The sequence below is a fragment of the Biomphalaria glabrata genome, chromosome 8, assembly GCF_947242115.1.
Source record: "Biomphalaria glabrata chromosome 8, xgBioGlab47.1, whole genome shotgun sequence".
In the NCBI taxonomy this organism is placed as follows: Eukaryota; Metazoa; Mollusca; class Gastropoda; family Planorbidae; genus Biomphalaria; species Biomphalaria glabrata.
The window spans coordinates 45,243,578-45,269,629 of NC_074718.1; the positions used below are offsets into that span (position 1 = coordinate 45,243,578).

Here is a 26,052-nt window from a genome sequence, read left to right on the forward strand (position 1 = left end):
TATTTCGACAAAATTTAGGTTGTTGTTTTTTTTATTACAGACATTTTCATGTCAACAAAATAGAAACGTTTTAAACTATAAGCCTCGCTATGGCAACAAAATGAAAACGTTATAACTGTAGCTATCAATAAAATCAGCCATTGAATTTTGTGTATTTCCTCGTGATTTGAATGAAAACTTCTACGCAACTGTCTGAATGACCTGCAACTCTGGGAACAGTTTTGTTGTCCACTGGTTGTAGGGGAAAACACTGATCACACATTTGATTTCAGATGCAGGTTTCGCATGGTAGATATTCAATACAAAATACTGTCTAGCATCTTCAAACATTTGATTTCAGATGCAGGTTTCGCACTGTAGATATTCAATACAAAATACTGTCTAGCATCTTCAAACATTTGATTTCAGATGCAGGTTTCGCACGGTAGATATTCAATACAAAATACTGTCTAGCATCTTCAAATATTTGATTTCAGATGCAGGTTTCGCACTGTAGATATTCAATACAAAATACTGTCTAGCATCTTCAAACATTTGATTTCAGATGCAGGTTTCGCACTGTAGATATTCAATACAAAATACTGTCTAGCATCTTCAAACATTTGATTTCAGATGCAGGTTTCGCACTGTAGATATTCAATACAAAATACTGTCTAGCATCTTCAAATATTTGATTTCAGATGCTGGTTTCGCACTGTAGATATTCAATACAAAATACTGTCTAGCATCTTCAAACATTTGATTTCAGATGCTGGTTTCGCATGGTAGATATTCAATACAAAATACTGTCTAGCATCTTCAAATATTTGATTTCAGATGCAGGTTTCGCACTGTAGATATTCAATACAAAATACTGTCTAGCATCTTCAAACATTTGATTTCAGATGCTGGTTTCGCACTGTAGATATTCAATACAAAATACTGTCTAGCATCTTCAAATATTTGATTTCAGATGCAGGTTTCGCACGGTAGATATTCAATACAAAATACTGTCTAGCATTCTCAAACATTTGATTTCAGATGCTGGTTTCGCGTGGTAGATATTCAATACAAAATACTGTCTAGCATCTTCAAACATTTGATTTCAGATGCAGGTTTCGCACGGTAGATATTCAATACAAAATACTGTCTAGCATCTTCAAATATTTGATTTCAGATGCAGGTTTCGCACTGTAGATATTCAATACAAAATACTGTCTAGCATCTTCAAACATTTGATTTCAGATGCAGGTTTCGCACGGTAGATATTCAATACAAAATACTGTCTAGCATCTTCAAACATTTGATTTCAGATGCAGGTTTCGCACGGTAGATATTCAATACAAAATACTGTCTAGCATCTTCAAATATTTGATTTCAGATGCAGGTTTCGCACTGTAGATATTCAATACAAAATACTGTCTAGCATCTTCAAATATTTGATTTCAGATACAGGTTTCGCACGGTAGATATTCAATACAAAATACTGTCTAGCATTCTCAAACATTTGATTTCAGATGCTGGTTTCGCACGGTAGATATTCAATACAAAATACTGTCTAGCATCTTCAAACATTTGATTTCAGATGCAGGTTTCGCACGGTAGATATTCAATACAAAATACTGTCTAGCATCTTCAAATATTTGATTTCAGATGCAGGTTTCGCACGGTAGATATTCAATACAAAATACTGTCTAGCATCTTCAAATATTTGATTTCAGATGCAGGTTTCGCACGGTAGATATTCAATACAAAATACTGTCTAGCATCTTCAAATATTTGATTTCAGATGCAGGTTTCGCACGGTAGATATTCAATACAAAATACTGTCTAGCATCTTCAAATATTTGATTTCAGATGCAGGTTTCGCACGGTAGATATTCAATACAAAATACTGTCTAGCATTCTCAAACATTTGATTTCAGATGCAGGTTTCGCACTGTAGATATTCAATACAAAATACTGTCTAGCATCTTCAAACATTTGATTTCAGATGCAGGTTTCGCGTGGTAGATATTCAATACAAAATACTGTCTAGCATCTTCAAATATTTGATTTCAGATGCTGGTTTCGCACGGTAGATATTCAATACAAAATACTGTCTAGCATCTTCAAATATTTGATTTCAGATGCAGGTTTCGCACGGTAGATATTCAATACAAAATACTGTCTAGCATCTTCAAATATTTGATTTCAGATGCAGGTTTCGCACGGTAGATATTCAATACAAAATACTGTCTAGCATTCTCAAACATTTGATTTCAGATGCTGGTTTCGCGTGGTAGATATTCAATACAAAATACTGTCTAGCATCTTCAAACATTTGATTTCAGATGCAGGTTTCGCACGGTAGATATTCAATACAAAATACTGTCTAGCATCTTCAAATATTTGATTTCAGATGCTGGTTTCGCACGGTAGATATTCAATACAAAATACTGTCTAGCATCTTCAAATATTTGATTTCAGATGCTGGTTTCGCACGGTAGATATTCAATACAAAATACTGTCTAGCATCTTCAAATATTTGATTTCAGATGCAGGTTTCGCACGGTAGATATTCAATACAAAATACTGTCTAGCATTCTCAAACATTTGATTTCAGATGCTGGTTTCGCGTGGTAGATATTCAATACAAAATACTGTCTAGCATCTTCAAACATTTGATTTCAGATGCAGGTTTCGCACGGTAGATATTCAATACAAAATACTGTCTAGCATCTTCAAATATTTGATTTCAGATGCTGGTTTCGCACGGTAGATATTCAATACAAAATACTGTCTAGCATCTTCAAATATTTGATTTCAGATGCAGGTTTCGCACGGTAGATATTCAATACAAAATACTGTCTAGCATCTTCAAATATTTGATTTCAGATGCAGGTTTCGCACGGTAGATATTCAATACAAAATACTGTCTAGCATTCTCAAACATTTGATTTCAGATGCTGGTTTCGCACGGTAGATATTCAATACAAAATACTGTCTAGCATCTTCAAATATTTGATTTCAGATGCAGGTTTCGCACGGTAGATATTCAATACAAAATACTGTCTAGCATCTTCAAATATTTGATTTCAGATGCAGGTTTCGCACGGTAGATATTCAATACAAAATACTGTCTAGCATTCTCAAACATTTGATTTCAGATGCTGGTTTCGCGTGGTAGATATTCAATACAAAATACTGTCTAGCATTCTCAAACATTTGATTTCAGATGCAGGTTTCGCACTGTAGATATTCAATACAAAATACTGTCTAGCATCTTCAAACATTTGATTTCAGATGCAGGTTTCGCGTGGTAGATATTCAATACAAAATACTGTCTAGCATCTTCAAATATTTGATTTCAGATGCTGGTTTCGCACGGTAGATATTCAATACAAAATACTGTCTAGCATCTTCAAATATTTGATTTCAGATGCAGGTTTCGCACGGTAGATATTCAATACAAAATACTGTCTAGCATCTTTAAATATTTGATTTCAGATGCAGGTTTCGCACGGTAGATATTCAATACAAAATACTGTCTAGCATCTTCAAATATTTGATTTCAGATGCAGTTTTCGCACGGTAGATATTCAATACAAAATACTGTCTAGCATTCTCAAACATTTGATTTCAGATGCTGGTTTCGCGTGGTAGATATTCAATACAAAATACTGTCTAGCATCTTCAAACATTTGATTTCAGATGCAGGTTTCGCACGGTAGATATTCAATACAAAATACTGTCTAGCATCTTCAAATATTTGATTTCAGATGCTGGTTTCGCACGGTAGATATTCAATACAAAATACTGTCTAGCATCTTCAAATATTTGATTTCAGATGCAGGTTTCGCACGGTAGATATTCAATACAAAATACTGTCTAGCATCTTCAAATATTTGATTTCAGATGCAGGTTTCGCACGGTAGATATTCAATACAAAATACTGTCTAGCATCTTCAAATATTTGATTTCAGATGCAGGTTTCGCACGGTAGATATTCAATACAAAATACTGTCTAGCATTCTCAAACATTTGATTTCAGATGCTGGTTTCGCACGGTAGATATTCAATACAAAATACTGTCTAGCATCTTCAAATATTTGATTTCAGATGCAGGTTTCGCACGGTAGATATTCAATACAAAATACTGTCTAGCATTCTCAAACATTTGATTTCAGATGCTGGTTTCGCGTGGTAGATATTCAATACAAAATACTGTCTAGCATTCTCAAACATTTGATTTCAGATGCAGGTTTCGCACTGTAGATATTCAATACAAAATACTGTCTAGCATCTTCAAACATTTGATTTCAGATGCAGGTTTCGCGTGGTAGATATTCAATACAAAATACTGTCTAGCATCTTCAAACATTTGATTTCAGATGCAGGTTTCGCACGGTAGATATTCAATACAAAATACTGTCTAGCATCTTCAAATATTTGATTTCAGATGCTGGTTTCGCACGGTAGATATTCAATACAAAATACTGTCTAGCATCTTCAAATATTTGATTTCAGATGCAGGTTTCGCACGGTAGATATTCAATACAAAATACTGTCTAGCATCTTCAAATATTTGATTTCAGATGCAGGTTTCGCACGGTAGATATTCAATACAAAATACTGTCTAGCATTCTCAAACATTTGATTTCAGATGCTGGTTTCGCACGGTAGATATTCAATACAAAATACTGTCTAGCATCTTCAAATATTTGATTTCAGATGCAGGTTTCGCACGGTAGATATTCAATACAAAATACTGTCTAGCATCTTCAAATATTTGATTTCAGATGCAGGTTTCGCACGGTAGATATTCAATACAAAATACTGTCTAGCATCTTCAAATATTTGATTTCAGATGCAGGTTTCGCACGGTAGATATTCAATACAAAATACTGTCTAGCATCTTCAAATATTTGATTTCAGATGCAGGTTTCGCACGGTAGATATTCAATACAAAATACTGTCTAGCATTCTCAAACATTTGATTTCAGATGCTGGTTTCGCGTGGTAGATATTCAATACAAAATACTGTCTAGCATCTTCAAACATTTGATTTCAGATGCAGGTTTCGCACGGTAGATATTCAATACAAAATACTGTCTAGCATCTTCAAATATTTGATTTCAGATGCTGGTTTCGCACGGTAGATATTCAATACAAAATACTGTCTAGCATCTTCAAATATTTGATTTCAGATGCAGGTTTCGCACGGTAGATATTCAATACAAAATACTGTCTAGCATCTTCAAATATTTGATTTCAGATGCAGGTTTCGCACGGTAGATATTCAATACAAAATACTGTCTAGCATCTTCAAATATTTGATTTCAGATGCAGGTTTCGCACGGTAGATATTCAATACAAAATACTGTCTAGCATTCTCAAACATTTGATTTCAGATGCTGGTTTCGCACGGTAGATATTCAATACAAAATACTGTCTAGCATCTTCAAATATTTGATTTCAGATGCAGGTTTCGCACGGTAGATATTCAATACAAAATACTGTCTAGCATCTTCAAATATTTGATTTCAGATGCAGGTTTCGCACGGTAGATATTCAATACAAAATACTGTCTAGCATTCTCAAACATTTGATTTCAGATGCTGGTTTCGCGTGGTAGATATTCAATACAAAATACTGTCTAGCATTCTCAAACATTTGATTTCAGATGCAGGTTTCGCACTGTAGATATTCAATACAAAATACTGTCTAGCATCTTCAAACATTTGATTTCAGATGCAGGTTTCGCGTGGTAGATATTCAATACAAAATACTGTCTAGCATCTTCAAACATTTGATTTCAGATGCAGGTTTCGCACGGTAGATATTCAATACAAAATACTGTCTAGCATCTTCAAATATTTGATTTCAGATGCTGGTTTCGCACGGTAGATATTCAATACAAAATACTGTCTAGCATCTTCAAATATTTGATTTCAGATGCAGGTTTCGCACGGTAGATATTCAATACAAAATACTGTCTAGCATCTTCAAATATTTGATTTCAGATGCAGGTTTCGCACGGTAGATATTCAATACAAAATACTGTCTAGCATTCTCAAACATTTGATTTCAGATGCTGGTTTCGCACGGTAGATATTCAATACAAAATACTGTCTAGCATCTTCAAATATTTGATTTCAGATGCAGGTTTCGCACGGTAGATATTCAATACAAAATACTGTCTAGCATCTTCAAATATTTGATTTCAGATGCAGGTTTCGCACGGTAGATATTCAATACAAAATACTGTCTAGCATTCTCAAACATTTGATTTCAGATGCTGGTTTCGCGTGGTAGATATTCAATACAAAATACTGTCTAGCATTCTCAAACATTTGATTTCAGATGCAGGTTTCGCACTGTAGATATTCAATACAAAATACTGTCTAGCATCTTCAAACATTTGATTTCAGATGCAGGTTTCGCGTGGTAGATATTCAATACAAAATACTGTCTAGCATCTTCAAATATTTGATTTCAGATGCTGGTTTCGCACGGTAGATATTCAATACAAAATACTGTCTAGCATCTTCAAATATTTGATTTCAGATGCAGGTTTCGCACGGTAGATATTCAATACAAAATACTGTCTAGCATCTTCAAATATTTGATTTCAGATGCAGGTTTCGCACGGTAGATATTCAATACAAAATACTGTCTAGCATCTTCAAATATTTGATTTCAGATGCAGGTTTCGCACGGTAGATATTCAATACAAAATACTGTCTAGCATTCTCAAACATTTGATTTCAGATGCTGGTTTCGCGTGGTAGATATTCAATACAAAATACTGTCTAGCATCTTCAAACATTTGATTTCAGATGCAGGTTTCGCACGGTAGATATTCAATACAAAATACTGTCTAGCATCTTCAAATATTTGATTTCAGATGCTGGTTTCGCACGGTAGATATTCAATACAAAATACTGTCTAGCATCTTCAAATATTTGATTTCAGATGCAGGTTTCGCACGGTAGATATTCAATACAAAATACTGTCTAGCATCTTCAAATATTTGATTTCAGATGCAGGTTTCGCACGGTAGATATTCAATACAAAATACTGTCTAGCATCTTCAAATATTTGATTTCAGATGCAGGTTTCGCACGGTAGATATTCAATACAAAATACTGTCTAGCATTCTCAAACATTTGATTTCAGATGTTGGTTTCGCACGGTAGATATTCAATACAAAATACTGTCTAGCATCTTCAAATATTTGATTTCAGATGCAGGTTTCGCACGGTAGATATTCAATACAAAATACTGTCTAGCATCTTCAAATATTTGATTTCAGATGCAGGTTTCGCACGGTAGATATTCAATACAAAATACTGTCTAGCATCTTCAAACATTTGATTTCAGATGCTGGTTTCGCACGGTAGATATTCAATACAAAATACTGTATAGCATCTTCAAACATTTGATTTCAGATGCTGGTTTCGCACGGTAGATATTCAATACAAAATACTGTATAGCATCTTCAAACATTTGATTTCAGATGCTGGTTTCGCACGGTAGATATTCAATGCAAAATACTGTATAGCATCTTCAAACATTTGATTTCAGATGCTGGTTTCGCACGGTAGATATTCAATACAATATACTGTATAGCATCTTCAAACATTTGATTTCAGATGCTGGTTTCGCACGGTAGATACTCAATACAATATACTGTATAGCATCTTCAAACATTTGATTTCAGATGCTGGTTTCGCACGGTAGATACTCAATACAATATACTGTATAGCATCTTCAAACATTTGATTTCAGATGCTGGTTTCGCACGGTAGATACTCAATACAATATACTGTATAGCATCTTCAAACATTTGATTTCAGATGCTGGTTTCGCACGGTAGATATTCAATACAAAATACTGTCTAGCATCTTCAAATATTTGATTTCAGATGCTGGTTTCGCACGGTAGATACTCAATACAAAATACTGTCTAGTATCTTGACACATTTGTTCGTGTGTGTGTCTCTAGAACATGAACGTGTGTGTCTCTCTAGAACATGAACGTGTGTGTCTTCTGTTTTGACAGGTTTTGACAATTTGACGAATTTCAATCTGTACCTCGTTTGAATCTTTCTATCTAGAATCAAAAGACTCTCATAAATATGTGCAGTCTGTCTGGAAGTTAGAAATCAACAAATCTTTTTTTTAAAAAACCTTTTACCAACTCATTATTTATTCACATAGTTTGAAAAAAACTAAAATTTTTTTCTTAATGAAAAAAAAATGAATAGACGCTAATGAATTAACTTTAAAAAAAATAATAATGAGGTTTTTTTTTATGACTAAAAGTAAATTGTTATATTGATTAGGCGCGTCGTGTGCTTTCTCTGTTTATCTTCCTTGATTTGAGATCTGATCTAGAATATGGATTATAGAGAACTGCGTGTTATCAAGTCTACCAAACCAATAGTTCACTATCAACATTGAATTTCAAAAAAAACAATGAAGGCCTTCAAATGTACGTTGAATAAAGTGACTACGAATACAAAGCCTCACCCCCCCCCCCTTTGTTAAGGCGTGTAGGTGTTTCCAAGGTGACGGTGAGAAGTAGCTAGCGATTGGTTGTTGGCTATACAGTGAGGGTGATGAAATTACGGTACGGTCTAGTGTAATGCAAATGTGAAACGGGAGACGACCCATAGATATAAAGCAGTAAAGACGTTTTTTTAGTGAGCTAGATTTTGTTTAAATATCAGTTTATTCATTACAGTTAGATATCTCATCTCTTAAGTTGTACTCAATCTATATCGTTAATAAAAGTTGTATTTAGTTTTGTTTTTAAAAAAGAAGTTATCTCAAGTTATATCAGGCTCTATATTACATGTATACTACAAATATAAGACTTAAATCTCACATGTTGGACTACACTTATCTGAATGTTTTTTTTACCTGCGCCATATTGATGCCCAGCCTATTCCCCATGGGCTTAGCCACCGGACTGTGCAGCTCTGAGATGGTGTTGGCGTCTTCCCCTTTGATGGACGTCGTGTCCGGCTCACTGACCGTCAACAACTTGGGTGTCGACGGCGACGGGGTGCCACTGTGGCTGGGTTCGAACCCCCCGTCGTTGTCAGCGCAGGCGTTGGACTGGCTGATGAGAAACTCTGGAATGGTCAGCTTAAGATTCTTTCTCCGGAAATGTGGCCGCCCGTCCTCCCAGTAGATAGTCTCTCTGACCAGGAACAATCCTAAAAGACACACGGTCACTATAACGACGATGAATGCGAAGGAAATTAGCGCCAAGAAGGTAGAGCGAATATTGGACTCGTGGAGGATGTACAGAGATTCGGATCCTCCTCTGAACTGCGCGCAGACAGAGATAAACCCCGTAGTCAGAAACACGGCACAGAACAACGCTATGAGGCACGTCAGCAAGGGCCACAGCTTGCGCAGGACGCGGCCATATTTGTTGACCAGACGGATGACGCCTTCGACGGAGAGCAGCACGACGACGAGACTGAGGGTGAGGATGAGGAAAATGTAGATGGACGACTTGGTGACCAGAAAGCCGTGGTAAGGGTGGCTGTGCAGGCGGTGGTACATGATGAGGTCCACCACCTCCATGGGGCTCCAGATAAAGTTGAGGCTGCAGCAGGACAGGAAGAGGGCCAGAACCAGCGTGTAGCTGTATTTGTTGATGTTGCGGCGTGTGGTGATGGCGGCGATGACGGCCAGGCTGCTGCCGCCGCCAAACAGCATGGACAGCGCATGTGCGGCCACAGACAGCACCACCGTGTAGGCTTCTAGCGTGCTGTCATCACCTTTGAGCTCTTCATCAACTGCACCACTGGTGAGATTCATCGTGCGGTTCTCGAGAATGATCCCTATGAGGGGCGCCGTTGTCGGATCGCTCATCTCTGTAGCTCACAACCTTTGGGTGGTCACAAGTCAATGCTATAGCTTTATTGTAACCATCATTGAATGGGATCTGGTCAATGGAAACACAGTTGAACTAATCATTCCAACCGGAAGTCTTGCGATCCTGTTTAGACTTTGTTTTTAAATACAGCGTAATGCTTTGATCACGCTGACTAGCTTTGATCACGCTGACTAGCTTTGTATCACGCTGACTAGCTTTGATCACGCTGACTAGCTTTGATCACGTTTGAACTTTTACTATATCCTTTCAATCCCATGATATCAGAAGCTGACGTTATTCCTAGTTCTAGAACAATGGTTTAAACTTGGCACACAGAGTGAGACGTAGAACGTATTCAGTGCGGGTGAGGTGTCGTGGTCACGTGACTCGCTCTGGCTGAAAGTGAAGATTAATGAACGTCTGGGGCCGCTGAAAGTCATCTCTAGTCAACATCTGGCTCCACACTACTGGCCTGTGTCCAATTATTGTCCAGTGTTTTGCCCGCGGCCTTACGCTATCTGTCACATGACGTGGGTCACACCGGCAGCTTGACGAACTGAAAATAAAAATGTAGAACTTTAATAAGTTTAGCTTAAAGAATCACTAGAGAAAACATTCAAACTTTGTTTAGTTCAACACTAGAGCAAACATGCAACTTTGTTTAGTTTAACACTAGAGAAAACATGCAAACTTTGTTTAGTTTAACACTACAGAAAACATTCAAACTTTGTTTAGTTCAACACTAGAGCAAACATGCAAACTTTGTTTAGTTTAACACTAGAGCAAACATGCAAACTTTGTTTAGTTTAACACCAGAGAAAACATGCAAACTTTGTTTAGTTTAACACCAGAGAAAACATGCAAATTTTGTTTAGTTTAACACTAGAGCAAACATGCAAACTTTGTTTAGTTTAACACCAGAGAAAACATGCAAATTTTGTTTAGTTTAACACTAGAGAAAACTTTCGAAGTCATTATTTTTCATGGGCCAAAGAGTTCTAAATGTTATTGAAGTGTTTTTTGTTTTTTTTTGAGCATTTTGGACTTCGGTTCAGGGCGTGTCCCAACAGATGTTGCTCTGCATCTGATTAAAACCCATTTCTGTGTAGACTTCAAAAATCTCGATACAACTCAAAGACTCCAGACTAATACAATAACCGCCTATCCTCACGTGTAAATGTCAACCTCGCTGTCTCTATTGGGCACATGTCACCTGACCCTTGAACAATCTAGTCAGAAGCCATTCGATATTTTCGTTTTGGAGCGTAAAAAAAAAAAAAAAAAAGTGACTGTCACGTGTCTTCCGGTGACTCCAGGACTTCATTCATTGCTAGCACGGGGCAGTCCCCCCCCCCCCCCCCCCGATTAATACAGTGAAAGTTTTACAGAACGCCTGCGTTTAAAATCCAAATGTGAATATATTTAGATAGCACTATACGTCATCTCCACTGGGCTCGAATATTTTCGTAATTTGCTCTTGAATCTACAAATCCTCCAGTGTTGCCACTTGTCACGGATGAATGTGTGAACGTATGTATAATCTATTTTTACAATCTGCGCGAATGACCGGAAGTGTGTTTTGTTGTTAGAGAGAGAGACCAGCTTGTGTGTGATATGCAGTAAAAGCTGATTAAAGTTTATGTGTTCGATCTAGTGGTTTCATTGTTTGATTTCGTTAACTAGAACTGAACCAGGGACACGTAGCGAGACCTAAAGGTAGATTCTATCGAGTTATAAGTAAAAATAGAAGAGGAAAGCTGTGACACCACTACCGAAATAAAATCATTTTCAAATAGTTTTTGTGTTTTTTGAGCCTCTAGATTTGAAGCTGACTGAACTAGTTGATCAGAAATGCATGTGCATCTTATACTTTTTGTTTCGCTCGAAGTAACACCAGTGCAAAGGGATTGAACTCTGATCTGGACCACGTGACATGAGTGTTTCCTCTTGACGCTTTCAGGCCTAAACACCGACTCAACCCCCTCCCATTAGTTACTTTTTAAACACACCCTTACTCACTCCCCCCCACCCCCCATTAACACTCACACATACACGCTGTTACCCCCTCACCGCCGAAAAGGAAGGCCCCCCCCCCAAACACGCTATACCAATGAATTGAACGTCAGGTCCAGTCGGTGACCAAGAGCCCGGAGGGCTGGGGCAGAGAAGGCTGTCTTCTGTTTGACATATCGATCAAGATGTCCAGTGGAACAGAATTCATGAAATCCGCCGGGCACTAAATGCTCATTAGTCAGGATCGTCGACACTTAAGGTCAAAGTCAGCGTGGAATCCTGGCACTCTCTGGTGTTAACACCAGATTACTGGAGGTTGTCATCTAGGGACATTAAAACAGCACTGACTCGATTATGTATAGTAGGGCGCGTTACCACAGCACTGACTTGCTTGCAGTATGTACATTTGAATAACATACGACCTTAACCAGTCCAAAAGTACAGATTTTTTTTTCTTGCAACCTATTTATACCGTACTTTAAAAAATAAAAAAAAATAAAACCAATATCAAGTGTAATTTTATCAGTTACTTTAGATCGATTGGAAGTTTGGCTGACCTAGACATATAAATCTGTGTGATGCAAATATTTATAGCAATTGTTTAGCTTTTAGATTTCTGAATGCGCTATGATCTTATCACTTTGTCTGGACCAGTTGTGAAAGGGGGGCAGGGAAGAAAAAGGGGGGGGGTGTATCTTGGTGAATGTTTACATGATCGCTTTCTTTTTTTAAAGTGCATAACAAAATGTTCACTCGGAGCTCAAGATTCCTATAGGGGACTAGTTCAACCATACCTCTCAAGTACGATTTCTTTCCCTTGTTCAAGATAGCAAACACAATAATTTATTGCCAACAGTGGGCTAACTCTTTTGATTGATTCTTGTGTTGCGGTGCAAAAAAGAAATAGTTGTTCAAGAAACAATTGTGCACAATTTCAGCGTTAGCAGAGATTGGGAGAAATAACGTGTACACACTTTTTACCAGAGTTGATATAAGCTTTGTAAGGCCCCATAGTATTTAGTTTATGCAGTCATTAGTCTTTTGTCAATGAATTTTCTATTTAAGAACGGCCCTTTGTTTTTCTTATTAAAATGTTACCTATCTATGGATGCAAGGAGTTTCCCGTTAAGCTCGCCAGGCCTATGGCCAGTGGTTCTCAAACTTGTTCTGTATCATCTCTTGTTGGAGACCTTGAGACATTATCAAGGTCAGCTATAGCCCAAAGCTAACGCAGAGACCAAACGCCTTTAGTTTCCCCAACTGATATTAGTTCACGTCTGAAGTCTCCGTTGGAATCGAATCCAAGACTTTCGATTACTTGTTGAACCAACTTTTTTTTTCAGGAAAGACATTAGCAACATATTGCCAGGTATTTCAAAGTTATTGTGAGCAATCTTTTCTATAGGACTCAATGTAGATGTGTCATTAAGTTTTCAGCTCAGTTCTAGGAATTACACAAACATTTAGGTCACTATGACATAGCGGTCAGGCGCTAGATGGAGAAATAGGACATCATCATTGGACGCCTAGGATCACGTGATCGCCATCGTTGTATTTCACTTCCTTCTCACTTCTGACTCCATTTTATTTGTAAACATTTGGTCTCGTGAGGGAAATGTTTAGACATGACGCCAGCTGCTTCTAAACATTACACCAGCTGCCTCTCTCTCTTTCTCTCTCTCACTCTCTTTATCTCTCTTCCTCACTGTTTCCTTCCTGCTTCATTTTCTTTTTTTGTTCTCCTCCTCCAGGATCTGTTCATTAACATGAACGTATCCTCGCTTACTGACATGTAAACACACACACACACGCGCGAGCGCTGGTCAGCCTGAAATGATCGGAGAGGCAGAGTTTGAGAATCCCTGCGCGTCTTGCTAAGCCTACCTTAACCGTGCACGGGCCCAGTGTTTACCTGTCGGAAGTACAAGAAATAAACGACAGCATTGATTTAAAACAAAGGGAAACAACCGTGTTTACATGGGGGCAAGATAAGATTTCCTATGCATTGCATCCCTTGTGTAAAGCAGCGTTCAAGCCAGATAGACATAGATTTACATAAAAAGGCGGAACGGATGTATGTCAAAGACAATGCAGGAAAACCTCAAACTGTTTTGATGACCTGGTTCTACCCACGCGAAGGATTATATCTGGACAATGTTGTATCTGCTGCCTTATGGGCATTTTCATAATTGGAGGCAAAGCTATAAATAGCAACCTTTGTGGTGTATCCGGTGTGCAGAAAAACGGAAGTGTTGATCAGCGAAGTAGTAAATAAACCAGACATTAATTTCTGTGCGCTTGTCATCGCGGAAGAATAACATTTTTAAGCTCGCTAGCACACATTATTTTGTGTGTATTATTTAGTTGGCTACAGTGATCTTTTAATATGGCGTCAAAATATACCTCTCTTCCAAATCTTCCTCTTTCTTTGTATTACTTTTGTCTTTAGCGTGCATTTACATCGCCACTGCATTTCTTTCATATCGCTTGTTTTTCTTCTTTTTTTTTTCTGAATCGCATTGAACAGTTTGAAGAACGCGAACGGGGGACCTTACAAATCAAAAGTGTAGACAACACAGACGACTGCGATGGGGTCTTGATAATCCCTAAATCGACCAAAAATCTCGACGGGCCCTGAACACTCTCCAGTGAATAAGTGGAAAGAGTGAAATCAATACTTGGGGGGGACTTCTTGGCTGGCTTCTTGTGGCCCAGGTCTTGAGGTTTTCTTGTCAACAGACCTCCTCATCAGTATGCCAGACGTTCTGCGCCGTCTGTGGAAAGTACTTCCTCCCCCCCCCCTCCCGGTCACCCACATTAAACTATGTCCACCAGAATCACTGCTAATAAACCATCGCCACGGAGGCGCCTGATCTGAGAATGGCGTGTATCCCAAGAGAAAAATCGCCCCACCTTCCATCCTGGAGTCCGAGCAATCGATTTAGAAAAAAAAAATAAAAAAAAAATACGCATTTAGTCTGTTCTAGCCTGATGTTGGTCCACTTATCACTCGCGGCATTTCGACCGCGTTCATATATGATGGATAAGTTTAATAGTAAGCTCCAAGAGGAACAATCGTCTGCGCCAGGGGGTTCTCAACCCGTGGGTCGCGACCCCCTTGGGGGGTCGATTGACTATTTTGCCAGGGGTCGCTTAAGACCATCGAAAATATGGATTGCTATTGTCTCCTCTTCTGTTGCTGTATGTGTGTGTCGGTGGGGGGGGGGGGGTCGCGGCAGAGTGGGGGATTGTAAAAAGGGGGTCGCCGAGCTTAAAAGGTTGAGAACCGCTGATCTGCGCAGTGAGGCCGTTTAGAGATTGGTGGCCATTGCAACATTGGACAACGTGAAACAAAGTGAACACGTGAGACGTGGTTAACTCTTTCTCTCCGAACTGACGATACCAGCGTTGATTCCAGCTTAATGTGGTAAATAATTACGGAGAGAAATCGTAAACAAACATTTAGCCACGTGATTCTCTATCGCTTCTATACAAAACGACGCAATCCACAAAGGCTGTCACGTGATACGTTTCCCCCCCCCCCATTGTTTTATCATTATTATCAGGTCTTATCTTCTTATCTCATATAATACAGACGTTACTTCAAAAAAGAAAGATGATTACGTCCTACGCGTCATGCATTTAGTCATGCATATTAACCAATGACTAAAGGTTGATTGTTTACGATTGGTGAAGGAGGTGACCACTCATGCCTAGAATTGACCAAACATTGTTCCTCGCCTTACTCTATGGACGAAACTTTCATGTGTCCCCCCTCCTCTTTTTTTAATTTTGACACAAAGGACCTCATTCACCAATCGTAAACAAACATTTAGCCACGTGATTCTCTTTCTCTTCTATACAAATTACGATCTGATTTTAATACACGGTGGCTATCACGTGACAGTTTTGTTTTTTTTGCGTTGTTTTTTCAATATTATCACGTCAGTAAATGTTGTTTGTTTACGATTGGTGAATGAGGTCCATTCAAAACATCTTTACTTGACACTAAGCGAGCCATCTATAACTAGGTACTCTTCAAGACATGGTTACTTAGACACAGCTCAAATCATCTTCAGACAACTCAAACCATATTAGACACTCTTCAAGACGTGAGGCACTACTCGAATCATATTTAGACAACTCAAGTCATATTTGGACAACTCAAATCATCTTTAGACAACTCAAATCATATTTAGACAACTCAAATCATATTTAGACAACTCAAATCATATTTAGACAACTCAAATCATCTTCAGACAACTCAAATCATCTTCAAACAACTCAAATCATCTCAGACTCTCTTCAAGACATGAGACACAACTCGAATCATATTTGGACAACTCAAATCATATTTAGACAACTCAATCATCTTCAGACAACTCACATCATCTTAGACACTCTTCAAAACATGAGACACATCTCGAAAGCCAGTTCATCCGATCGGATAATTTGAATACTAGTCATTCGCCCGTCTTGTGCATCATGTTTACTACGAACTATTCAACGACTCTTAAGATTCGAAGACATTCTTCACTTCGATAATCCCCCGACTGGGTTTGAAACCCCTTATGTGCGTGGCTAAAACAAATTCCAGCTGTATATTTTGCATTGTACAGAAGTTGTTGACTGGTTTCCCGTCTCCGTATTTGGTAGAACGTGGATTCAGTGCCGTAGCAAATGTCATCACAAATCAAAGCTGGGCTCGTGGAGCCAGGCATAAATATACTTTAATATATATATATTCTCAAGTCAAATCTCACCAACCTCATCCAAGTCATTCATTTTGTTTACAAAGTTTTAATCTCAACAAACATACCTACATTTTTTTTTTTTTTTTTTATTTTTTTTATTTTTTTTTTTAATTTTTTTTTATTTTTTTTATTTTTTTTTTTTATTTTTTTTTATTTATTTTTTTTTTTTTTTAATTTTTTTTTATTTTTTTTATTTTTTTTTTTTATTTTTTTTTATTTATTTTTTTTTTTTTTAATTTTTTTTTATTTTTTTTATTTTTTTTTTAATTTTTTTTTTTTTTTTTTTTTTTTTTTTTACATTAGTAACTTATATACTAGGCATTTAAGTAGCTTTTTCACTTAGGGGTCCTTGAGCAAGTTTGGACTATATAAAGGGGCCCATGGATAAAAACAAAGTTTGAGAACCTCTGCCCCACACAACTTAACATCTAGTTTATATTTTGTGTATGGCCCTCGCCGTAAAAAAAAGAAACGCTGAGAATGAATTCAAACTGTTTGACCTGGCGATTGTTAGATAGTCAAGCACATGATGGCCCCTGGGGGGTTTTGTATTTTAGAACCACGATTGCAATGAGAGAAATTTTTTTACATGATTTCACGTTGGTCTGTGTGTGTGTGTGTATAAAAGTGTATGTGTTTGTGAGTGTTGCTCTCCCCCACCCCCAGGAAAGATTTTATTTTTTTCTGAACATTTTTTGTAAGGTCTTTGGTCTCACTAGGAGACACTAGAGAAACAGTCACGGAAAAGGTTCAGACACTTTGAGACACGCTTGGTGTCTAGCTTTAGGAAACAGCAATCGCAAAGATTACACCAGGGGTTCTCCACCTGTGGGTCGCGATTTGCCAAGGGTCGCCTAAGACCATTGAAAATTGTCTACTCTTCTATTGCTGTATGTGTGTGTGTGGGGGGGGGGGTCGCGGCAGAGTGGTGGATTGTAAAAAGGGGTCGCCGAGCATAAAAGGTTGAGAACCGCTGGATGACACGCTCTCGTTAAAACTTTTTGTGTGTTTACGACATAACAATACTTCTGCAATCACGAGGCTTTACAATATATCTCGATCGAGTTCTATAAGTTACAATCAGGCAATAAGATAGTAACTTTATCAACACACATGGCTGGCCGGTGGTGCGGTATGCGCGCTGGACTGTCGCTCGGGCTTGTCGATGGTCCCGGGTTTATATCCTGCCCGTTGCCACCCCCCCTCCCTCCCCCCCCCCCCCCCCCCCCCCCGTCGTCCTGCGGGATGTTATCTTCAACTCTGAAGGAACATCCGAAAAAAATGTAAACCATTCTTACAAGCAAACAGTTCTCTAGCGTTTAAGCAAATAAGTTGTTAAAATAGATTTAGTTTTGTAATGTAAGTTACAATAAAAATGTTTGTTTGTTTGTAAAATGTTTTACATGTTTCGGATGTTCCTTCAGAGTTGAAGATAGTTTACTTTACAATAAAGAAGGTGGGATCTTTTTTGTCGACAATACTTCCAACCATTTGTCCAGAGGCGGCGTCCTAGGTACGTGCCCCCTGTGTTTAAATACAGGCCGCCTGTCTGACAAAACAAATTAGGCAAATTTTTTTTAATTCAATGGTGAATTAGACACAGATCATCTAAGACAGGGGTTCTCAACCTGTGGGCCGCGACCCCTTTGGGGGTCGATTGACGATTTGCCAGGGGTCGCCTAAGACCATCGAAAAAATGAATTGTTTTTGTCCATTCTTCTATTGCTGTGTGTGTATGCGGAGGGGGGGGGGAGGTCGCGGCAGAGTGGGGGTTTGTAAAAAGGGGTCGCCGAGCCTAAAAGGTTGTGAACCGCTGATCTAAGACCATGTAGTTTCACGTAGAAATGGATTATCACGTCATATGAGTCTAGCCATAATTCGGTTGTCTCGTCTTATATCCCAGTGGAGACTTTATGTTGCCGCATCTGTCAATTAATAGTAAGACATTGTGTTTGTGTCTAATAAAAATGATTGTTCAAACCCGGGTCTGACCTATATATTCTGTCACATTCAATGCATACACAGCCGGGAATCTATTGACCTGTTATCTTATCGACGTCAGTGCATGCCATCTAGGGGACTATTTTTTTTTGTTTTCTTTGGGTCTCTCCCGTGTGTGCTGTGTTAGAATTGGACTAGGACTAAGCGATGGCTGAAGAAAAAACAATTCATCTGCTAAAAAAAAATAACAAATGAAACCCATCAACCTCTAGAAAAATAGAACCTACCAGTAGAGGTTGATAAGTTTTCTGTATAATAGTGCAGATCTATAATTAGTAACAGTATGCATTGAACCCATAGATCTCGCTGTCTTGTTTACGTTTTATAAAATGAAAGTAGGTTTTAGACTTGGTCACAAGGTTGCTAGTTAGAAAGAGCTAATTCCCCATCTCACCCAGTCACTACACCCAAGATCGTGTGTGTGTGTGAGTCGTTCTAGTGTCTCGCACATTTGTTGTGCCGGTTTCCTTGACAACATTCGTCCCTGGACCAATATCTTATACATTTGAACGAGTCCTGGGTATTTCGAAATCATTGAAACTAATTTGCATTCTGACATGCTTTGAAGAGTTTTGATTGTAGAATGTCACTTTAGAAGAAAAGCCTTCAACTACAACATGCCATGCAGTGTTCTCGTCCTCACAAAGGTGTGTGTGTGTGTGTGTGGTTGCCTGCTTGGTTATCTCATCCATCCAGTAGCCATTCTTATTTGTTACGAGAATGTCTTAAGATAATCTGTTGTAGTTCTCTACTCGACTCGGCTGGCAAGACTTAGAGGCTTGTCAAGTGACCACTGGTTTAGAGCAACAATTAAATAGGTGGATCTTCTGACCACTCAAAGTTTGCAATCAACTTCGTGGCGTTTTGGTTACGTTTGCTTTAGGGTCAACACAAAAAGAAAATAGCAAATCTTTCATATTCCTCTGTCACTCTTCTCTCTCTCACACTCACACACATACATACATACACACATACATATGTACACACTATCTTAAAAACTGTTTCCTAATTTCCCGACATTCCATTGAACTGGTCTACTTGCGCATGATAGAAAAATGTGAAGAGATTGATGGCGTGACTAAGCAATAGATCAAACAGACTCTGTTCAAGAAAGAAATAGATCTCTCATCATCTGGTCTTACTTGGGAGTCAATACGAGACTAGGACCACACGTGATCGACTTTGGTCAGTTGATGCGCAATTAGATACGACATGCTTTGTTTCATTCTGAGCCTCAGTTTGAAGGACATTCGGACTGCCGTGTATTTACATGAGTTAATTATCTCACACATTTGACGTTCATCATCATCATCAAACTCCATTAAGAGTGAGGGCTTGAGAGGCTCAAATCCTCTCTTGCAAAAGCCTCTGGACAGAAACCCTGCCGTCTTGCGTAGTGCATACATGTCACCATACAGGTCGAGAATTTTTGGGTTTCCCAAACCTGTCGAGACGGAGATCAGCAAGTCTGGGGCAGACTCTGGTCGTCATTTACTTGAGAGTGTTCTTGCTCTGTTTGTCTCGGGTTTAAGTCCCGGGGGGTGGGGGTGTAATGTTCTCACTGCCGCTCTACTTTCCTGGGCATAAGACTCTGTCGGGTGTCCTGAGTATAGCGTCGTCCCTACTGTCCTGAGTTTTCAAGTCTTCCCAACTCGGGGATAATTTCTACTCTGTAGTGCAACCACCAATAAATACAGATGTGCCTTAAAGCCATCTGGGCTTTATAGGACATATGAAGTCACAATCCTGCTGGACCATGTCCTCGACCACTCCCCCCCCCCCAATGAAAGAAGCGGTCATCATTGCGATGGATAGACTAACCGTAGTTGTTTTTTTTTTTCCAGAGTAAATATATTCCCCTGTTTCACTGTCATTCAACCTTCACCTATTAGTCAAACTATTTGTTCCATGGATAGATCTAGGATGTTCTTGAAAAGAAGTTTTTTTTTTTTCTTTTTGCTATGACTCCATTGTTTTTCTTTAGGGAGGCTACGAATGTGTCGTGTGCAAACACTGGGGGGGGGGGTGGATAACGTGGTAGGTCTAGTAAGTTCATCTAACTAACGAGAATTGTATCCCGGGGACAGACAGGATGAAAAGAAGTCATTTAGATATGACGACAGACTCGGGTCATCGATTGTGTCCCAGATAGAACAGGTGTTTAGCCTCTCTAATGACAACTATTATGATCACTTTCCATTGGCTCCTCTATTTGTACGAGTGTCTTTAGTAGGTCACGGTGTGTTGTCACGTGCATATTCACTATGACAGAGCGCGCCTATAGTCCCAGTAATATGCATAGCAATGTTGGCAATGGTAGGGATAGGATTGATCTAGCGTTTAAGGTAGATTTGATACAGTGTTTAGGTAGCATTGATGTATGTAGCTGGTTGATAAAGCAAGTGGAATCATTCTCTAATAAATAAATACTCAAAGAGACACAAAGATACAGGCACATTCCTCATCCCATATGCTAGGACAAATTTGTACAAATACTCCTTCTTCCCTAGTGCTATTAGAGCATGGAATGGGTTACCTGAGCCAGCCAGGAAAACCAGTGACTTGGCTGAATTAAAGTCATTGGTTATTATGCATGACTGAATGCATGACGCGTAGGACGTAATCATCTTCTTGTTTTTTGAAGTAATGTCTGTATTATATAAGATAAGATACGTAGCTTCAACATTGTTGGCTAGGTTAGGTGGAAAAGAGGATCACGGGAAGGGGGAACTAATGCATGGGGGTAATACACGAATGTGATCAATGGACCCCCTTCACCAACCGTAAACAAACAACATTTAACCACGTGGTGCTCTATCTCTTCTATATAATTTACGATCTCATGTTTTAATTCATGATGGTTGTCACGTGACAGTTTTTTTTCCCGTTGTTTTCTCAATAAGACCACGTGACTAAGTGTTGTTTGTTTACGATTGGTGAATGAGGTCCATTGTTCAGGTGGGTTAGTTCATCGTTGCAAGCTCTTTACTACATGTAACAACTGCGACCCAAAAGTATGTCTTATAGCGAGTCGGTCATTAGCACCCCAATGTCTTGTATCTGAGTGAACACAAACATATATAGGAGAGAAAGAGAGAGAGAGAGAGAGTTGAACAGTTATTACTGGTTCATGTTCAAGAGCTTGGAGTCAAGGCGTAAGATTAAACCCCAAGTTGTAGGCTACCTCCCCACAGTACGATTGACGCTTAGATAATCTATCGCTCGGTAGGAATTGGTCACATTCAGGTTAGAAGAGGTTTTACTAAACAAATCGGCTGTATGGTCTGTTGATATGTGACTCCGGCTCAACCAGCTTGGGTCTGTATACAATTGTCATTAGTAATCATATTTTTTGTCCCTTGTAGGCTAGGTCCTTTATGTAAATCACATTCTCCTATAACAATGTACTATTTTGCAATGGTTGACGGTAACCCATGCTAGTTACCCAAATCATTTGTTTTTCCCATGGTATAGTCATTAAAGGATCTGATCGACCCATTGAATCAACTCTTCAACCCATGCTACTGTCATCGAATCAACCCTACGACCCTGTTCTACGCAAGGATTCAACTCTTCAACCCATGCTACTGTCATTGAATCAACCCTACGACCCTGTTCTAGGCAAGGATTCAGCTCTTTGACCTTGTTATTGTCATTGAATCAACCCTACGACCCTGTTCTACGCAAAGATTCAGCTCTTTGACCTTCTTGTTATTGTCATTAAATCAACCCTACGACCCTGTTCTAGGCAAGGATTCAGCTCTTTGACCTTGTTATTGTCATTAAATCAACTCTTCTTCCCGTGTCCAAGTCCTGAACTCTGGCACTCACTCCATATCAGCTCCCCCCCCCCCCCCGTCAGTGCCGTTACTAGTTTGTTTCTTGATACAGAGACAAAAGAATCTCGTTTTCTGCCCCCCCCCCCACCTAGAAAAAAAAACCCTAGACCCCCCCCCCCCTGACATTGGACAATAGAATCCAGCAAGTTGCTAGAGGCTGAGACAGACAGACGCTGACCAGCAGCCCTTGCCTGTCCCTGGCACGTTTCAATCGATTTCCTGTTCTACCCCCCCCCCCCCCCCCGACTGGAGATTTGCATAAACGGAAGTTGCAGTTCATTACAATATTTTCATTCCACTCTGCCTCGTTTTAAGTGTCTGTGTCTTCTCTCTTTCTTTGACTTGTTGTCTTTGCCTCTCTTTAAGTTTTTGTGTCTTCTCTCTTTCTTTAACTTGCTGTCTTTACCTCGCTTTAAGTTTCTGTGTCTTCTCTCTTTCTTTGACTTGCTGTCTTTACCTCGCTTAACTTCCTGTGTCTTCTCTCTTTCTTTGACTTGTTGTCTTTGCCTCTCTTTAAGTTTTTGTGTCTTCTCTCTTTCTTTAACTTGCTGTCTTTACCTCGCTTTAAGTTTCTGTGTCTTCTCTCTTTCTTTGACTTGCTGTCTTTACCTCGCTTAAGTTCCTGTGTCTTTTCTCTTTCTTTGACTTGCTGTCTTTACCTCGCTTTAAGTTTCTGTGTCGTCTCTCTTTCTTTGACTTGTTGTCTTTACCTCGCTTAAGTTCCTGTGTCTTCTCTCTATCTTTGACTTGCTGTCTTACTTGATAGCAAGAGATTGACTGCGTGCTGGTACGACTTTGCTGAGAGCATAATAAATGAAGCGACTAGAGAATGTGAAAGTTGCCACATCAGATCGTCCTGAAACAGATGCCTTCACATGCACGAACTGAGATCAACTTGACCGCTTTATTAGCCACCTAGATGTGTCTAGCATGTGGCAATGCTGCTAATGTCTACAGATATCAGAGCTACTTCCGTCTTGACTCTATGGTAAAGGCAGACCACCAGAGCCTTGCACATCCCTTGACATTTCGAACATTGCCATCAGGGTTTAACTCTAGGCAGTACATGGCTCCTGTAGAGCAGTGGTTCTCAAACGTTGTTCCGCTGAACATTTGGTGTGCCACGAACTACGAAAATAATGAACTAGTGGGCCACCAAGTCAACCAATCTCTGTAAACAAACATAAAATAAGCAGTGTTCCGCTAAATACTCAGAATGTTTGAATTGTTTTATTAAATAAAAATGATGTGGAACGCTGCTGTATAGTGTTCGTGTGAAGCACAATTAAAACGGGTTATAAAAATTATAACAGGCCGTGTGCCACTAATTTGGGTTTCGTTCAGGCCTGTGGTCTCCCCATCTGGAGTGCTCTCGCAGTGGCTCATATTTCTGTCGGGGGCATGTTCATTGGACTGGCCCTGTAAATTGTGTCTAATCCAACTACTTGAGACGTACTGTTATCTCTCGTGTCATTGTTGGGTAGTTCCCAGTCACATGCTTCAGTAGTGTGTCTCAAGCTGGGCGTGAACTCATTTGTAGGCTCATGGAAATTAATGAATATTTGTCCATGGAGTTTGTTCTTCATTATGCACTGTCTAGCCTTGACCTTCCTTTTATTCCTCTGTAATACTAATCATTTGTGCTGTCTAGCTTTGATTCTTTTCCTCTATGCTACGTATCCATGGTATCCATTCCTGTGTCCATGGTATTCATTCCTGTATCCATGGTATTCATTCCTGTATACATGGTATTGATTCCTGTATCCATAGTATTGATTCCAGTATCCATGATATCCATTCCTGTATCCATGGTATCCATTCCTGTATCCATGGTATTCATTCATGTATCCATGGTATTCATTCCAGTATCCATGGTATTCATTCCAGTATCCATGGTATTCATTCCAGTATCCATGGTATTCATTCCTGTATCCATGGTATTGATTCCAGTATCCATGGTATTGATTCCAGTATCCATGGTATTCATTCCTGTATGCATGGTATTCATTCCTGTATCCATTTTATTGATTCCAGTATCCATGGTATTGATTCCAGTATCCATTGTATTCATTCCTGTATGTATGGTATTCATTCCTGTATCCATGGTATTCATTCCAGTATCCATGGTATTGATTCCAGTATCCATGGTATTCATTCCTGTTGTCTGACTTGGTTGAAAGATGGCTGGGTACCCACTGTATTGTTAAACATCTTGACACTAAGTAGATCATTGGGTAAAGAAATTGTTCACTGTCCATCACAACTGACCAGTCTAATGACCTCTGTGACTGCACCAGTTTTTTTGTAAATGTTACAGTTGGACAGGCTGCCGGAGGTTTGAATCAAGGGAGATACAACTGCACATATTAGAAAGTTGCGAATGTCCTACTGAACTTCGTAGCCAGACTTTTATTAAGTTTTACATTTACCTTAAACCTTTTACTTACGTACTTTCTCCCCTTCACTGACAGAGCTAAACATTTTACTTACGTACTGTCTCCCCTTCACTTACAGAGCTAAACATTTTACTTACGTACTGTCTCCCCTTCACTTACAGAGCTAAACATTTTACTTACGTACTGTCTCCCCTTCACTCACAGAGCTAAACATTTTACTTACGTACTGTCTCCCCTTCACTCACAGAGCTAAACATTTTACGTACATACTGTCTCCCCTTCACTTACAGAGCTAAACATTTTACTTATTTACTGTCTAACCCTAACCCTAACCCAGAGCTAAACATTTTACGTACATACTGTCTCCCCTTCACTCACAGAGCTAAACATTTTACTTACGTACTGTTTGCCTTTCACTTACAGAGCTAAACATTTTACTTACGTACTGTCTCCCCTACACTCACTGAGCTAAACATTTTACTTAGTTGTACTGTCTCCTCTACACTTACAGAACTAAACATTTTACTTAGTTGTACTGTCCCCTCTACACTTACACAGCTAAACATTTTACTTACGTACTGTCCCCTCTACACTTACACAGCTAAACATTTTACTTACGTACTGTCTCCCCTAAACTCACAGAGCTAAACATTTTACTTACGTACTTTCTCCCCTACACTCACAGAGCTAAACATTTTACTTAGTTGTACTGCCTCCCCTACGCTCACAGAGCTACCAGTCTACTAATTGATTCATTTGGCCGCTATTAAACTCCCCAGACCAAGCTAGTTCATGGATGTAGACTATTGTAGACCTCCATATGGAGAAATCTCTCACCCACAGCTGCCATACGATCCAGACTGTCCTAACGCTAGTCCTGAGTTCAGACCTGCAGGAGGTTTTTGGGCCAGCACGTCATAATCTTCATTTCTAAAGACACGCCGGAAAAATGCAACAAAGAAATATACGTGAATGTCTCCTCATTCACCTTTTTCACAGCTACTTTACATGTCGCGTAGGTAGAGAGACGGAAGCGATGCACAGAGAGAGATGTCGCGGTTGAAATGCCCACCATGGTTCTCTCCCTTATGTCCTGAGAGTGTCGCCGGCGTCAACAATTTAGTTGACGTCTAGCGACACACTGGAGAGCAACGATCTATTGACCAGTTAGTTCAACTTAAGACAGACTTA

The 26,052-nt window shown here is 39.2% G+C and overlaps 2 protein-coding genes across 2 annotated transcripts in view; one reads left to right on the forward strand and one right to left on the reverse strand.

Moving 5' to 3' along the window:
* LOC106067158 (arginine--tRNA ligase, cytoplasmic-like) overlaps positions 1 to 26,052 on the forward strand; it is a 109,962-nt gene that overhangs the window by 50,416 nt on the left and 33,494 nt on the right. The window lies entirely within an intron of this gene.
* LOC106058242 (uncharacterized) overlaps positions 1 to 26,052 on the reverse strand; it is a 32,167-nt gene that overhangs the window by 2,034 nt on the left and 4,081 nt on the right. The window contains exon 2 of the mRNA XM_013215621.2: positions 8,889 to 10,414. Coding sequence (XP_013071075.2) covers positions 8,889 to 9,854 — 966 coding nt within the window. The 5' untranslated portion in view covers positions 9,855 to 10,414. The remainder of the gene's footprint in view (positions 1 to 8,888; positions 10,415 to 26,052) is intronic.